The sequence below is a fragment of the Ranitomeya variabilis genome, chromosome 5 (genome assembly GCF_051348905.1).
Source record: "Ranitomeya variabilis isolate aRanVar5 chromosome 5, aRanVar5.hap1, whole genome shotgun sequence".
Classification (NCBI taxonomy): domain Eukaryota; kingdom Metazoa; phylum Chordata; class Amphibia; order Anura; family Dendrobatidae; genus Ranitomeya; species Ranitomeya variabilis.
The window spans coordinates 229,837,238-229,854,924 of NC_135236.1; the positions used below are offsets into that span (position 1 = coordinate 229,837,238).

Here is a 17,687-nt window from a genome sequence, read left to right on the forward strand (position 1 = left end):
TTCACAAATTTACATATGTTGTTATATAATAATAAACTGGGTAGTTTGGTTAATGAATGATAAGATGCTGTTTTTTTCTGTACAGAGAGAATCAAGAGAATTATGCCAAGTACTGCCCATTCAGGGGAGTTGGAGGCCCAGATCTGCACAGGGGCCCACCGGGGGATTGCCCTGTTACCCTATGGGCCAGTCCGAGCCTGCATGCAGGTTTCCTCATCACTGGGAGCCAATAGATTTTTTGCACGTTTTACGTGACATGAATGCTAATGGGGATATTGGCCCTGGGAGACAACATACCCGCATGCCACATTCTTCATCCAGGGTGTGGCAGGCAGTCTCATGACAGAAGGACTGTAAAAAAGGTAAAGCTTCTGACGATGACACAGAGCTGTGGAGGGATAGTAGTAAGGACATGTGTGAGGAGATTTCTTGCCTAATGAGTCCAGAATCATGTGCACGCACCCGTCCAGGCAGCCACGTTCCTGAATGCCCATGAAGTTCACCAAGTTCTGTCAAAAAAATGCAGGAAATGCATGCTTTATGTAAAGTGGGCCAATATGGGGAAAACTATCCGGGCAGGTACCTTTAAGACACATTTGACTGTACTTTACTGTAATATTCACCAAATGTAAGTCTCAGACTTAGCAGTGGGCTAGTAAGTCTCAGTGCGCCATGTTTAAGCCCCATCCTTACTGAATCACCGAGAGTAACGTGAACATTACAGCCAACAACCTGATGCCATGGCCGGGATTTGCGCCAACCGTTTTACTCCTTACATGCCACTGGCAAAAACAGCCACACCATTAAAAGGGTTTAGCTGATCTCTTGGATACACTGTGATAATGGGTTGTCATGGCAACCATCTGTGCCATCTTTATTTGCCTTAGGGTACTGTCACACAGTGGCACTTTGGTCGCTACAACGGCACGATCCGTGACGTTCCAGCGATATAGTTACGATATCGCTGTGTCTGACACGCAGCAGCGATCAGGGACCCCGCTGAGAATCGTACGTCGTAGCAGATTGTTTGAAACTTTATTTCGTCGTCAAGTGTCCCGCTGTGGCGGCATGATCGCAGCGTGTAACAAAGGTGTGCACGATATTCCCAATGTCCGGTATGACTTCTACATCGCAACTACGTCATGAAATTATCACTCCAGTGCCGTGCATTGCAACGACGCTGGAGCGATAATCAAGCGACGCTGGAACGTCACGGATCGTGCCGTCGGAGCGATCAAAGTGCCACTGTGTGACAGTACCCTTACACTCAGCAGGCCTGAGATGTTAACAATGACTGGTAGGAATACACTGCAGTACAGGAGCATTGCACTGCGTTACTACAGATTACACCACCATTTCCCATAGTGTGAAAAAAATCCTCATGTAGCACCAATGTCGTACTATACAGGAATAAGGAAACGTGACTAGGATCGCTGCAGCCATATTAACATGAATAATAAACCTAAAATGTTATTTATACTGATCGGTGAATGGCGAAAACAAAAAAAAAGTGCAAAAAATGGACGAATTTATTTAAATTTTCTAGTAGGCTGGCACCCGTGTGTACGGATGCGGCTCTGCACCAGGCTGGCACTCGTGTGTACGGACGCGGCTCTGCACCAGGCTGGCACCCGTGTATACGGACACGGCTCCGCACCAGGCTGGCACCTGTGTGTAAGGACACGGCTCTGCACCAGGCTGGCACCCGTGTATACGGACGCTGCCAGCTCTGTACTAGGATGGCACCCGTGACTAGGCTGGTACCAGTGTGTACGGACGTGGCTCTGCACTAGGCTGGTACCAGTGAGTACAGATGCGGCTCCGCACTAGGCTGGCATCCGTGTATACGGGCGCCGCCAGCACTGTACTATGCTGGCACCCGTGTATACTGACGTGGCTCTGCACTAGGCTTGCACCCGTGTATACGGACGCGGCTCCGCACTAGGCTGGTACCAGTGTGTACAGACGCGGCTCCGCACTAGGCTGGCATCCGTGTATACGGGCGCCGCCAGCACTGTACTATGCTGGCACCCGTGTATACTGACGTGGCTCTGCACTAGGCTGGCACCCGTGTATACGGACGCGGCTCCGCACTAGGCTGGTACCAGTGTGTACAGACGCGGCTCCGCACTAGGTTGGCATCCGTGTATACGGGCGCCACCAGCTCTGTACTATGCTGGCACGGCACCCGTGTATACGGACGTGGCTCTGCACTAGGCTGGCACCCATGTATACGGACACCGCCAGCTCTGTACTAGGCTGGCACCCGTGTATACGGACGTGGCTCTGCACTAGGCTGGCACCCGTGTATACGGACGTGGCTTTGCACTAGGCTGGCACCCATGTATACGGACGCGGCTCCGCACTAGGCTGGCACCCGTGTATACGGACGTGGCTCTGCACTAGGATGGCACCCATGGGCCATGTATACGGACGCCGCCAGCTCTGTACTAGGCTGGCACCCGTGTATACGGACGTGGCTCTGCACTAGCATGGCACCCGTGTATACGGACGCGGCTCCGCACTAGGCTGGCTCCCATGTGTACAGATATGGCCCTGTTGTGCAGTTGGCAGCACGTCCAGCAGAGGGCGCATACGTCGCGTTCTGGTGTCACTACATGGTCATGGAGCAGCCGCACCGCCTTCTGGCTGAGAAGAACTTGCTGAGGGCTGCGGATGGTTGGTGGTGGGTGAGGAGGAGGAGGAGGACGAGGACGTCTCTTCCTCTGGTTGGAAGGAGGAGGAGGTGACCAGAGCTGTGTTCTCAGCAGCAGGAAGGGGCTATAACGGGCTGCAGTGTGTGGCAGTGCCAGCGCCCGCTCCTCGGAGGGTCTGGCAGGCTCTGCATTGACACCTACCCTGCCCTAATCTCCATCTACGAAGGAAGCAAATGTCTCAATCTGTGCCAGCCACGGAGGTCCTGCCATTGCCTGCACCCTGTCCTCCCGGCGTGGACTCACCTGCGGGGGCAGTGCCAGTGGGGAGCGGATGGGACCTGGGCATGCAGGTGCAGATCAGGGTGGCCATAGAAGCCGCAGAGGATGATGAGCCAGACACTGTGGATTACAGAGGGGGCCTGGAAGGAGGGAGCTGCAGCGAGGATGACTTCAGCCGCAGCGACAAGTACAGGTAAGGGCAGCGAGGGGTTAAACCCACGGCACACTGGCAGATGTTACACGTGTAGCGGTCACGTACAAAACGCGCGCGATGTCATTGTTGCATCAGACACATCGCATGCGATTTCTTCATAAGGATGGAGGAGAGGAGCCTGGCCCCTATCCTATCCTATGCTGCCCCCTGTCCAATCCTGCCCCCTGTCCTATCCTGCCCCCTGTCCTATCCTGTCCGATCCTATCCTGCCCCCTGTCCTATCCTGTCCGATCCTATCCTGCCCCCGGTCCTATCCTGCCCCCCGGTCCTATCCTGCCCCCCGGTCCTATCCTGCCCCCCGGTCCTATCCTGCCCCCCGGTCCTATCCTGCCCTGTGTCTGCATGCCTTGTCCTTCTGCCCCCTTTTACCGCTTGTCCTCCCATCCTATTGTCCTGTGCCCCTGTCCTCCCACCCTGTTATCCTCTTGCTGCCCCCCTGTCCTATCCCTCTGCCATGGGTCAGTGCCTGCCTGTGATGACCTTACACTGGTGCTGGTTTGGAGCCACTGTCTGCCCATCCTCCAGCAGTGACGCAGGTGCCAGCTGACAATGCCCTGTGAATAACAATGCTGGATGTTCAGGGGTCATCATGCCAGTATCAGACATGTCCGCTCCGTTTTAGGGACATGACATATGCCATCTGTAGGATGTCGCCAACATGGGGAGAACTGATAAGCTTACGAGCATCATAACATCATTCTATGCGAGCAGCAAATAAGATTTCCTAAAATCCTGGTGAGAAGCACGTAGCGCACTCCTCAGGCTGTAGCCCAGACCGGAGCACAGTGGTCTCTACTGGGGGGAGCATGTACTGGGAGGTGGGCACATCTATCCTATAAGGAGAATATATAGGGAAACTTGTACTGAGCAGTGTATCCAGGTCAGGCTACATAATCTATAGTCTGTAAAAGCAGATATCTTGGGGTAAGAGGAGAAGAGTGCATCTTCATCTCCCAAATAAGAGCATGGTCAGATCATTACAGTGAGATCACACTAATGTGTTCCGGCCACAATTGGACATCACATGCTGACTGTATACAAACACACAGCGGTGCGGAGAAGGTGGTGGCAGCTGGAGTCGTGCGCTCCCCAAATACTCAACGTGTGTGCCGTGCATGTTGCCTTGGGCTAGGGGTAAACAATATTATATATATATATATATATATATATATATACATATATATATATATACACACACACACACACATATACAGACCAAAAGTTTGGACACACCTTCTCATTTAAAGATTTTTCTGTATTTTCATGACTATGAAAATTGTACATTCACACTGAAGGCATCAAAACTATGAATTAACACATGTGGAATTGTATACTTAACAAAAAAGTGTGAAACAACTGAAATGATGTCTTATATTCTAGGTTCTTCAAAGTAGCCACCTTTTGCTTTGATGACTGCTTTGCACACTCTTGGCATTCTCTTGATGAGCTTCAAGAGGTAGTCACCGGGAATGGTTTTCACTTCACAGGTGTACCCTGTCAGGTATAATAAGTGGGATGTCTTGTCTTATAAATGGGGTTGGGACCAGCAGTTGTGTTGTGCAGAAGTCTGGTGGATACACAGCTGATAGTCCTACTGAATAGACTGTTAGAATTTGTATTATGGCAAGAAAAAAAGCAGCTAAGTAAAGAAAAACGAGTGACCATCATTACTTTAAGAAATGAAGGTCAGTCAGTCCAAAAAATTGGGAAAACTTTGAAAGTGGCCCCAAGTGCAGTGGCAAAAACCATCAAGCGCTACAAAGAAACTGGCTCACAGGAGGACCGCCCCAGGAAAGGATGACCAAGAGTCACCTCTGCTTCTGAGGATAAGTTTATCCGAGTCACCAGCCTCAGAAATCGCAGGTTAACAGCAGCTCAGATTAGAGACCAGGTCAATGCCACACAGAGTTCTAACAGCAGACACATCTCTACAACAACTGTTAAGAGGAGACTTTGTGCAGCAGGCCTTCATGGTAAAATAGCTGCTAGGAAACCACTGCTAAGGACAGGCAACAAGCAGAAGAGACTTTTTTGGGCTAAAGAACACAAGGAATGGACATTAGACCAGTGGAAATCTGTGCTTTGGTCTGATGAGTCCAAATTTGAGATCTTTGGTTCCAACCACCGTGTCGTTGTGTGACGCAGAAAAGGTGAACGGATGGACTCTACATGCCTGGTTCCCACCGTGAAGCATGGAGGAGGAGGTGTGATGGTGTGGGGGTGCTTTGCTGGTGACACTGTTGGGGATTTATTCAAAATTGAAGGCATACTGCACCAGCATGGCTACCACAGCATCTTGCAGCGGCATGCTATTCCATCCGGTTTGCCTTTAGTTGGACCATCATTTATTTTTCAACAGGACAATGACCCCAAACACACCTCCAGGCTGTGTAAGGGCTATTTAACCAAGAAGGATTGTGATGGGGTGCTACGCCAGATGACCTGGCCTCCACAGTCACCAGACCTGAACCCAATCGCGATGGTTTGGGGTGAGCTGGACCGCAGAGTGAAGGCAAAAGGGCCAACAAGTGCTAAGCATCTCTGGGAACTCCTTCAAGATTGTTGGAAGACCATTCCCGGTGACTACTTCTTGAAGCTTATCAAGAGAATGCCAAGAGTGTGCAAAGGAGTCATCAAAGCAAAAGGTGGCTACTTTGAAGAACCTAGAATATAAGACATAATTTCAGTTGTTTCACACTTTTTTTGTTAAGTATATAATTCCACATGTGTTAATTCATAGTTTTGATGCCTTCAGTGTGAATGTACAATTTTCATACTCATGAAAATACAGAAAAATCTTTAAATGAGAAGGTGTGTCCAAACTTTTGGTTTGTACTGTGTGTGTGTGTGTGTGTGTGTGTGTGTGTGTGTGTATATATGTGTGTATATATTTTTTATATAATTTTTTTTTTTTTCTAGAGTGAGTTTGTTCTAAAAATAAATAAATCACCTAAAAGAAAATTGCTAAAAAAAAAAAAAAAAATCGGTTTAAAAGAAACCTGTCACCTGATTTGTGCTTCCCAAACTGGGACCAGCACGGACCAGTACCCGGCTGATTGTTTTCTCTGAAATGCTCCAAAATAGTTTAGGATAGTGTAAGGGTATGGCCGGCGTCACACTCAGCGTAAGACAATACGGTCCGTTTTTTACGGCCGTAATACGGAGAAATGTTCCCAAAATAGTGATCCGTATGTCATCCGTAGGCAGGGTGTGTCAGCGTATTTTGCGCATGGCATCCTCCGTATGACATCCGTACTGCGATATTTTCTCGCAGGCTTGCAAAACCGACATCTAATGGATTTATGTGCTCAAATGTTCGGGAAAACATATATACAGTATATATATATATATATACTCTCATAGAGACACATATATATATATTCTATATTTATATTTAATTCAGCGCGATATCTGTGAAAAGCCGGTAATTCAATTGCTGGCTTTTAATTTCTCCTTCACAAACCCGACATGATATGAGACATGGTTTACATACAGTAAACCATCTCATATCCCCCCTTTTTTTTTGCATATTCCACACTACTAATGTTAGTAGTGTGTATGTGCAAAATTTGGGCGCTGTAGCTGCTAAAATAAAGGGTTAAATGGCGGGAAAAAATGGCGTGGGCTCCCTCGCAATTTTCTCCGCCAGAGTGGTAAAGCCAGTGACTGACGGCAGATATTAATAGCCAGGAGAGGGTTCATGGTTATTGGCCCCCCCCTGGCTACAAACATCTGCCCCCAGCCACCCCAGAAAAGGCACATCTGGAAGATGCTCTTATTCTGGCACTTGACTACTCTCTTCCCACTCCCGTGTAGCGGTGGGATATGGGGTAATGAAGGGTTAATGCCACCTTGCTATTGTAAGGTGACATCAAGCCAGATTAATAATGGAGAGGCGTCAATTATGACACCTATCCATTATTAATCCAATTGTCTGAAAGGGTTAAAAAAACACACACACATTATTAAAAAGTATTTTAATGAAATAAACACACAGGTTGTTTTAGTATTTTATTGCTCTCTCAATCCATCTCAAGACCCTCGCTTGGCAAAATAATAAACCCACAACATACATACCCTCTGCTGACCCGTCACGTCCCACGAGGTAATCCATCTGAAGGGGTTAAAAAATTTTACAAGCAGGAGCCCTGCTAATGCAGCTGTGCTCGTGCTTGTAAGCCCCTGCGAATGAAGGAAATGTAGGTCAATGACCTATAGTTACCTTCAGTCGCGGTGATGCGCCCCCTGGTGGATGTCCTCATATGACCTGGAGCGTGGGAAAAAGTTCCCAGGCTGCAGTTCATGAGGACATCCAGCAGGGGGCGCATCACCGCAACTCAATGTAAGTACAGATCACCCTGATTTCCTTTCAGTACCCGGGGTTTTTACAACCACAAGCGAGTGCTTTAGCGCAGCTCCTGGCTGTAAAATGATTTAACCCCTTCAGATGGATTTACTTCGTGGGACCTGACAGTACATCAGAAGGTATGTATATTGTTGGTTTATTATTTTGCCACGCGAGGGTGTTCCGGATGGATTGAGAGAGCAATAAAATACTAAAACAACCTGTTTGTTTATTTCATTAAAATACTTTTTAATAACGTGTGTGTGTGTTTTTTTTAACCCTTTCAGACAATTGGATTAATAATGGATAGGTGTCATAATTGACGCCTCTCCATTATTAATCTGGCTTAATGTCACCTTCCAATAGCAAGGTGACATTAACCCTTCATTACCCCATATCCCACCGCTACACGGGAGTGGGAAGAGAGTGGCCAAGTATCAGAATAGGCGCATTTTCCAGATGTGCCTTTTCTGGGGTGGCTGGGGGCAGATGTTTGTAGCCAGGGGGGGCCAATAACCGTGGACCCTCTCCTGGCTATTAAGATCTGCCGTCAGTCACTGGCTTTACCACTCTGGCGGAGAAAATTGCGCGGGAGCCCATGCCAATTTTTTCCGCCATTTAACCCTTTATTTTAGCAGCTACAGCGCCCAAATTTTGCACATACACACTACTAACATTAGTAGTGTGGAATATGCAAAAAAAAAGGGGATATGAGATGGTTTACTGTATGTAAACCATGTGTCATATCCTGTCGGGTTGGGGAAGGAGAAATGAAAAGCCGGCAATTGAATTACCGGCTTGTCACTAACACCGCTGCGTATTTCTCGCAAGTCACACTGCTGGTCCGTGTGTAATCCGTATTTTTCTCGCCACCATAGACTTTCATTGGCGTATTATTTGCGCAATATGCTGACAAACGCAGCATGCTGCGATTTACTACGGCCGTAGAAAGCCGTATAATACTGAACCGTAATATACGGCTGATAGGAGCAGCCCCATTGAGAATAATTGTGCCGTTTGTTTGGCGAGTTTTACGGACGTATTTTCTGCGCTCTTACGTCCGCAAAACTCGCTAGTGTGACGCCGGCCTATGTGTCCACGTTCAGGATTGCATCAGGATTTGGTCAGGATTTTTCGTCAGTATTTGTAAGCCAAAACCAGGAGTGGGTGATAAATGCAATAGTGGTGCATATGTTTCTATTATACTTTTCCTCTAATTGTTCCACTCCTGGTTTTGGCTTACAAATACTGATGGAAAATCCTGACCAAATCCTGATGCAATCCTGAACGTGGACACATACCCTTAGGGGTCCGGGCAGCTAGTCACTGCACCTGTCTGTATTCTCCCTGCACGGCTAGAGGTGACTGACAGGTCTTTCCCATGTATGTAAATCAACTGGAAGTGCTGGGAAAAGCCAAGTGACATCACTGGAATCAGGGTCTCCGTCTCTACATCATGCTGCTTTCATGCTGTATTTTTGAGTAGATTTCTTAAAAAAAACACCAGAAAATATGTAGTGTGAACATGCCTTCTGGTATTTCTCTGTAGAAAGCGTGCATCCAAGAGAACCTGTCCGCACAACTGCAGTAGTGACCCCAGTGTATGGCTGCAGCGGTCTCAGTAACAGAAATGACTCCCGCCTGGTAGTAATCTGACGAGACCGTGCAGAGAAGCCTCATGAAATGAAGTGACAGAAGGTGTGCAAGCTCCCCGACTGCCCAATACACTTCCTGGCTGCCATACTATGCATCTACAAAGTTTGATGTTTAGCGCTGGCACATCCGATTACTGCAGAATGAGCATCACTTTCATTGTGTACTGGTGACCCATCGGCCACATCACTAGTGTCAGTAGCCCAATGGAACACGGACTCTGAAGTCAGTCTCAAGTGCAACATCGTTACATAGTACAGTTGAAAAAATGCCCATGGCCATCAGGGGTCTGTTTTTAAAACAACTTTAGGAAAGACAGGCCATCAGTGTGAGATTTGTGGTCATGTTCTCCTCCGCTAATCAGCTGTTCCCTGTGGCCTTGGTTCATCCTATGCACACTTCTAACATGCCGGCATGTACTTTATATGTAAATATATACACACACACACAGTATATAGCATTGTACGTTTGAGTCAGTCCCCCGCCAGTTTGATACATGGAGCCATTCATCAGTTATATAGAACTGTAGGTTGCGTTCTTATGACTTCTGCACTCTTGTGTACATAAAGTCTAAGCATTGGGTGAGGTCTGCAGCTTTGGAATGGAATATGGAGAGGTTCTGTTTAAATCTGACAAATTATCTTTTTCCTAACATCAAATGAAAATATTTTTTGTGCTCTTGATTCAGAAGCGGATCCTCCATCCAGACCTTTATCTGTTCATAGCCCATATGTGAATCGGAGTCCCGAGACGACCTCCTCTGCGAGCTGTACACATGGTAGCATCAGCCTGAACCTTAGGTGTAGTATATGGGTGCAGGTGCAAGGGTATGTTTCCACGTTCAGGATACGGCAGCGCTTTGGACGCAGCACGTCTGCTCCGTCCAAAGTGCTGCCGACTTTTGTATGTGCGGTGATTCCACATGTGTTCATTGAACCATGAGGAATCACCGCATACTATAAAGTGGACTGTAATATTTATCTTGCAGATACTAAGCGTCTCCGCCAGATAAATAGACATGCTGCAGTCTAGAAAGACGCACCACATGTGCATATACGCAGGGAAGCCGGAGACGTCTCTGAACGCATAGTGGAGATGGGATTTCATTAAATCCCCTCCACTATGCTGTAACATCTGGCCTCTGCGGATTGGACGCTGCGGATGTACGCAGCATTTACTGACCATGGAAACATACCCCAAGACTTCAGTCCAGTAACTACAGCTCACAGAAGATGGTCTACGCCGGTGAAATTAATGGCAAGCTGGCATTGTGTTAATCCTCCCAAGAAACCCACAACATTATTATTGCAACTGACACCACCATTTTATACAATGTAGCTCAGGTTGTGGCCCTCACATCTCTTGTTCCACGGAGCATCCATTGTTCATCCTAAAATCAGGGATGCACAACTATTTTAGTCTGAGGGCCACATGCCAGATTGAAACCACAATGTAGACTGCAATGCGATATCAAAACAAACATCAAATAGGTGCAGATTCCATCCTCAGCACAACTACTTATCAGGACGATAGAGGTCCTCTTCTCTCCCAGTCACAATCTAGAAAGGAATAGGCCGTGGGATCAGCCTTCTTCATTGTAGATTATACGAGAGGCTGACAGGCAGAGTTTCCTTTCTCCCATAGACTAGGATGACTATGGCAGCACTTACACATTTCTAATTCTTTACTTCATCTGCTCCTCACTTAGCTGATGAGATGGTTACAGACATGGCCACACAATGGGCCATTAATAGTTACTCACCCCTACAGCTCTACCTTGTACTCCTCAACATGAAAAATATATGTGAGCAGCCACCAGATACTATCAGGCATGTCTGACTGTATGGTTGAGTGCACCCCTGTCCTAAAACCACCTTTGTGGATACCAGGATCTGCGTGATCTGGCCACCGGCCCCACAAGCATGTGCCACCCCGTACGGACGGAAAACCCGGCCATGCTGCCTGTGACTAGCTTACAATGGACTGCTGTTACCGATACAATGAGTGCTAGACTGAATTCAAATATGCAAATTGCCTCTTCTGAGAAAAAGAGGACTTAACTCTATAGCGCCACCTGTTGGAAGTAGCGATCCTACAAGCGGGATATTCATACAGTAGATCCCTGCAGTTCATGGTATATGGAAGAGCAGTGGGATACCTAAAATAAGCCCCTGCTGAAAACTAAGAGGTCAATAGCCTTGTGTGTGTTTTTTTTTATCACATTGTAGCAGTGGAGGGATAATTAAGGCCTCTTTCACACTTCAGTTGTTTGGTGTCAGTCTAAAACCGCCAGTTTCCTCAAATAACGGATCCGTAATTTTTTTTTTGGCGGATCCGTTATTTTCCCATAGACTTGCTTTGGTGACGGATTGCGACGGATGGTCGTCCGTTCCATCCGTCATGCGACGGATCCGTCGAAATTTGGCGAACGTTGTCTAGACATAGACGGACATTGAAACGTTTTTTGTCAACGCCAAAATGACGGTTCGCGCCGGATCCGTCGCGTCCGTCATTCCATAGAATGGCCGCCTATGGGCGACGGATTCGTCGCGACCATCATTTCGGCGGATCCGTCGCCCCAATCCGCTTTTTCAATTGCGCATGCTCCTAAAAGTAGATACTTTTCCCAGACAACCCCCAAGTAACGGATCCGTCAAAAATAACGGATCCGTTGGAACCGTTTTCTCAACAATTGCGACGGATCCGTCGATCCGTCAATATGTGGGAAGTGACTGACGCCAAACAACTGAAGTGTGAAAGAAGCCTAAGATAAGCCCCCTGCACATGTGATAGCCGTCTGTTGGCCTAAAGTCACCCCAATCCGTGACGTAGGGTTGACGGTCACGGTGTGAATCGTGACAAATTGGTGGCAGCGGTCAGGGGTTCCTGACAAATTGTAGGATCGCTACTTCCAACAGGTGGCGCTATAGAGTTAAGTCCTCTTTTTCTCAGAAGAGGCAATTTGCATATTTAAATTCCCAGAGGAGCATTGTACGGCAAATAAGCCTCCTTACCTTGACAAGCCAGAGATGGTATGTCACTCTCCATAAAGAGAAACGATACCCCTTAGACTGAATTCATGAATTCATGGCCGTGTATGAATAGCAGTGCCGGAATCACTGAGTCTCCTACAACCGAAAAAACAAACTTCACGTAGGCATATGTGAGGCTTTTACAGCGCAGAAAGACTGTTCAAACCAAGTCCAGGCGCTCGGTGCACCCTTGGTGGGGCCAACCAGTAAAATACAACTTCCCACCTGCTTGTTCTCCCTGTCTTCACCCTCTCTACTTTGATTCTCTTCTTTGCCTTCATACGGCCAGAAAAGAGTGGAGATAGATGAAAACCACGCAGGTATATACAACTGATTGGCTCCACCAAGGATGCATCGAGCGCCTGTACTTGGTTTGAACAGTCGTTCTGTGCTGACAGAGTCCCTCTGAATTCCTCAGCCCATTTCTTGGTCCACCAAAATGGCCAATATTGTTTAAGGTTCATCCTGGGGTTGGCAGCCATGCAGCAGGTTCCTTATTAGCCCCTTATCCGTTTTTTAGAGAGCAGCATGAGCCCCCCTTATTGTTCTTAGTGGGCATCTAATGCATGCTCATCACTTTTTAGATCTGCACAGGCTTTCAGGCTCTTGACGTACTGTGCATATGTTACTTACTCAATGGTGCCATAGTTCATGTCTTCTTCACTGTGCCCATGAAGAAACTCTGAATAAATAGCTGTACCAGCACAGGAGTATCAAACCACAGTTGTAGCCACCATTTGTAGCCATAATATATTACCAGCTACACCCTGGCTGTTGTCTATACAGTCAGTGGTCACTTCAGACATGATGGATATGATTGGTATAAGAGCACCGACGATAGAAATGGTGATGTGCAATATGCCTATCAAATCAGCTGCATTTTTTTGTGCAAATTTTCTGAATTTCTATAAAAGTATATAAATATAAATATTCCACATTACCATAATGCTGCTGTTAAGTCTTGAATTCTGCTCAGCATAAAGTAGATGTGTCACCAGATTTCAAAAGGTATACACTACATACGTCAGACTTGAGGATGTTGGTGTACTTATTTTGAAAAATCAGTGTCAGAATATCTGTATAATACTGATATAAAAAGAGCATTTTAGGAGTCCAGCTATAGAGTGAAATAGCTCATTCATACAAGTATATTCAGTCTCCGGCGTCCCAAACGGACTGCTAGCTGCAGCTTGTACTGAGCAGTGTGAGATCTCAGCAGCAGGAGGAGAACTAAGGAGCTGTCTATTGGGCAAGGTGAGCAGAGATCAAGTAAACCTTCAAAAGACTTATGTAGCCATTTTGACAGATTTTCAAAGCGAGTACCACATTTTCATCAGGTCTAAGACATCTAATTACTCATGTATGCAAATTATGTTGTAGAGTCCAGTGACAGAAGCAAGATAAGGTCACCATTGGGATACGGCTTTCTGGTGGCATCTGGAGACTGTTACTTAGAACTGTGAGGCATTTTAAAGGTCACAGACATCACTCAAACTATTCATAGCTTTTGCAAATTATCAAAACCAGTCTTCATAAAATCATTAATACAGATGAGGTTCAGGTAGGTTTTTGGGTGTGCCTCCACATTCAACATACAAATCTACAATATTCCAGTAATTATGGATACACCATCCATAAAGAAGATGGATTATTATATATCACTTGCTAGGCTGCCTTCCCCTGACACAGAGAGGGGAAAAGCCAAGGCGAGGGGCTCAACAGGGGTCTTGTGTTGCCTGCAAATATATGTTAGAGGCACTCCTTGTGGCTTCCAGTTAATGTCAAGATTAGGTCCCCAAACAGAAGGATATGATGATGATGATGATGATGATGATGTGAACGGACAGAGAATTACCCATCAATTGTCCTTCATGGCTTCCAGAAAATGGAAGGGTATCGAAAAGAATCTGTCATGTTTTGCTACAAAGGCACCTTCACACAGTCTATGTAGTAGGAGTATCTACATTGAACTGGTGCTCAGTAGTGCAGCTCCTCAATGTTTTGTACTGTGCACCCCAGAGGTCAATCACTGGCTGCAGCGGTCACTGGCATGTCATTGGTGCAGCAAGATAAAGATTGATGTGGAGGAACTGAATTGAGGTGCTGGAACTGGGGAGGACTTGTCAGATGAGTAATGGTTCTTTTCATGTTTTATGGTATTTTCTCCCTTTAACCATTATTTTCCTAATCTTGGAAAACCCCTTTAAACTTGGAATCTCAGCTAAAATATTTATTTTTGTATAATGGAAAATCCCTTTAATTCTTAGTTCTCCTTTTCAAACTCTGAGGTGGTAGGGTTACATGGCCAGTAAACTATAGCTTAAAGAGGAGCAGGCCAAGAAGCGGCTTCATTCGCTTGATCCATGTCATTTGCATGTATAACTAGCATCTTCTAGGGATACACTACATACAGCAATCGCCAGTATTTATCACAGGCTGCCTTTTGTCAAGCCGCCAGTTAGAGGAAATTATTGATCCTTACCTTATTCGAGATCTGGCTTTTAAACAAATCAATGGTGGTGTATGGCTGCACGCAGACAGGATTATCTTAATTGCCAGCTTTTTCTAATTTACTGAACAGTCCGAAATGCTGAATTGCTCTGATTTCTATCTGATCACTTTCCACAGTAGCTGCAGCTTGTGGAAAAGACACTGGGTTATGGGTGCACACATCTTCCCTGGTGGAGTAAGAATGAGATTGGGGTTTTGTATGCCAGTCATGATTCAGAGTTGACTGGAGAAAGAGGTGTCACATGCATTAAAAAACACAAGCCTCTAGGTTAATTTTGGCACATGTTTCAGCTGTCATTTTTTACTTCAAGGAATCTTCTCCAGTCATGAGCTGGAGTAGATTACTGTCCTAATTTACGCGATTTACACAGCGTAAATTTTGATGAGGTTGCTGTCTGTGCTTGGCCATACCCCACCTCTCAAACAGTCAGTAAACAGGACTGGCATATAAATTAGCAAAATTTCAAACATATTTTATACCAAAATGTTGCCAAAATCAGCCTTTTTGTAGCAAAAAGGAACTATAGACAAATACTTACCGTACCTGTCATTTGTGTGATACCATAATTCTAACCGGTTATCTAGGACCTGAGAATCAATAACCAAAATATTTAGAATTGAGAGTCCTCAGTGGTTGATACCTTTTAATAGCTAACTGAAAAGATGGTAAATTGCAAGTTTTCAAGACTACTCAGGTCCCTTCACCAGACATAGAATAATGCAAAATCTGGAGCCACATGTTTATGCACAAGAGAACACCGGAATAATGAAATAAATAAGACGAGTGACGTGAAGCATAACTATCAATGTGGGACAGGGAGAAAACAGTTGTGGCCGTAAATCTTTGAACAGTTCATAGATGGAGCGTGAAAGTGTTATTGTCCTGTGATTGAGGGCTGGTGAATGATTGTGATGCCCCAAATGGTCTGAGGAGCATTATTGCATTATTCCAATGACCTCTCGTGCATCTTCTGATTTTGTGTTAGTTTATGCCTGATGAAGAGGCCTGAGTAGTCTTGAAAGCTGCTATTTGTTACCGTCTTTTCAGTTAGCCATTAAATGGTATCAACCACTGAGGACTCTCAAATTGTAATATTTTGCCATCTAGTGGCTAACACGGTACAAAGATATACATTTCTTAATCAATAATCAAAAACATGTAAGGGTGTGACACCTAACAGGCCCACCAATAACCAAAAAGCTTCTCCATCAGCGGCCAGAATCAAGATGTATGTGCTAGTGCACAGCAGCTCCATACATTGCTTACACTAAACAGACACTTGGCGGCGGCCATTAATGCACAGGGCTGCTGTGTGCCACCCCAAACATCGCTTATACCCAGGTGATGCCAGAGCAGATTTCAGCTGATCTATGGGGCTGCTGGTGTTGGACCCAAACATTGGGAGTAGAAAGTTCTGTATCCACTGCTGCGGCCCTAAAGTGGAAAAGGCAATCCACATTTGAAAAAAAAAGCCTTAAAAAGTGGTTTTCCACTGTTAACAAAGTAGTGACCCAAATGTTTGCCGGCATGTAAACTAACAAAGCCAAATGGTATTCACTTTCCAACATTCCAGCTTTGGGTCTCTGCCCCTGCAATGGTGACGTGACGTCATGTTGATAGTGCTCATCACTGCTGAGCTCAGTGATTGGCTGCAGCGGTAATGGACTCTGTTGACTTCACATCTTGACTTGGAGCAGCGATGTAGAGCCAGCGCTGGAGTGGGAAAGGGTCTAGCTTTGTTATTTTGTATGCCTGCAAGCTTTGTAGATGGTGGAAAACTCCTTTAAGACACTTACATTTTCCCCAAAAATGTGTCAAACCGTCCTAAGAGTTTGAAAAGAATGATGGAAACTACCTCTGTTGGATATATACAGATGCTCCGCTGCTTCAGGGGCTCTCCGGAGAGTCTTGTGGTTAGAAGTATTGTCTCTTTGTACTTCCATAGAGTTTCATGATGACATATGCCTTTTATTGAAATACCCCTTAAAACCCACTAATTCCTTCTACCTGTAAAAAACGAAAACATTTACGTTTAGGATACAATGGCCTTTATTAGCCTAGACTTTTTTCACCGAATAAAGGAATTTGAGTGACGAGATCTGCTTACACTTGGGCAGTGACCGTAGGCCATTTCCTTCTCCGCTACACAATAAATCTGACATAAACTATTCCTTTGGAGACACTACCCACTTTTCCTGTTATTGGTCACATTTGGAAGGGCACAAGTAAAGTCACCATTTTCACCCCTTAAAAGGTCATTGCTGGCCACAGTTTTGTGTTTCCACTTACACTAAAATCTGCTGTAAACGGATGAATAAACGTGGACCATCGAGATGCTAATGCTAATAGCGGCTTTTAGTAAAAGTTTAATAAAAGATAAAAAGAATACATAAACTTTAAATAGAAAGATAGATATATTATTCTCCGCTAGTGATGAGCGAGTGTACTCGTTGCTCGGGTTTTCCTGAGCTCGCTCGGGTGATCTCCGAGTATTTGTTAGTGTTCGGAGATTTAGTTTTCATCGCGGCAGCTGAATGATTTACAGCTATTAGCCAGGCTGAGTACATGTGGGGGTTGCCTGGTTGCTAGGGAATCCTCACATGTAATCAAGCTGGCTAGTAGCTGTAAATCATTCGGCTGAGGCGATGAAAACTTAATCTCCGAACACTAACAAACACTCGGACATCACCCTAGCGTGCTCAGGACAACCCGAGCAACGGGTATAATCGCTCATCACTATTCTCCGCTAGTAGAGCCTGTCATTGCAGCTTAATTTATGGTCCTGTTCTCGACACAGAACCAAAGCTGTGTAAAGAGGCCTGGCTGACTGCCGCTTCTGGAATAGAGACAGGGGCTGGTTTAGCTGTTGACATGAGGTCGTCCGGCCCTTTAGATGAATATTCATCCTAAACGTAATGGGTATCCTGCCAGGTTATATTTGTGACATATAGACGCCTCCCTCTTTAAGGGATCTGATGGCCATATAGTTGGGTAC

The 17,687-nt window shown here is 45.8% G+C and overlaps 1 protein-coding gene across 1 annotated transcript in view; it reads left to right on the forward strand.

The window, feature by feature from the left end:
* The first annotated feature begins 2,613 nt into the window (after positions 1 to 2,613).
* LARP6 (La ribonucleoprotein 6, translational regulator) overlaps positions 2,614 to 17,687 on the forward strand; it is a 49,940-nt gene continuing 34,866 nt past the window's right edge. Inside the window, exon 1 of the mRNA XM_077263873.1 lies at positions 2,614 to 3,129. Within this exon, the coding sequence (XP_077119988.1) occupies positions 2,891 to 3,129 (239 nt within the window). The 5' untranslated portion in view covers positions 2,614 to 2,890. The remainder of the gene's footprint in view (positions 3,130 to 17,687) is intronic.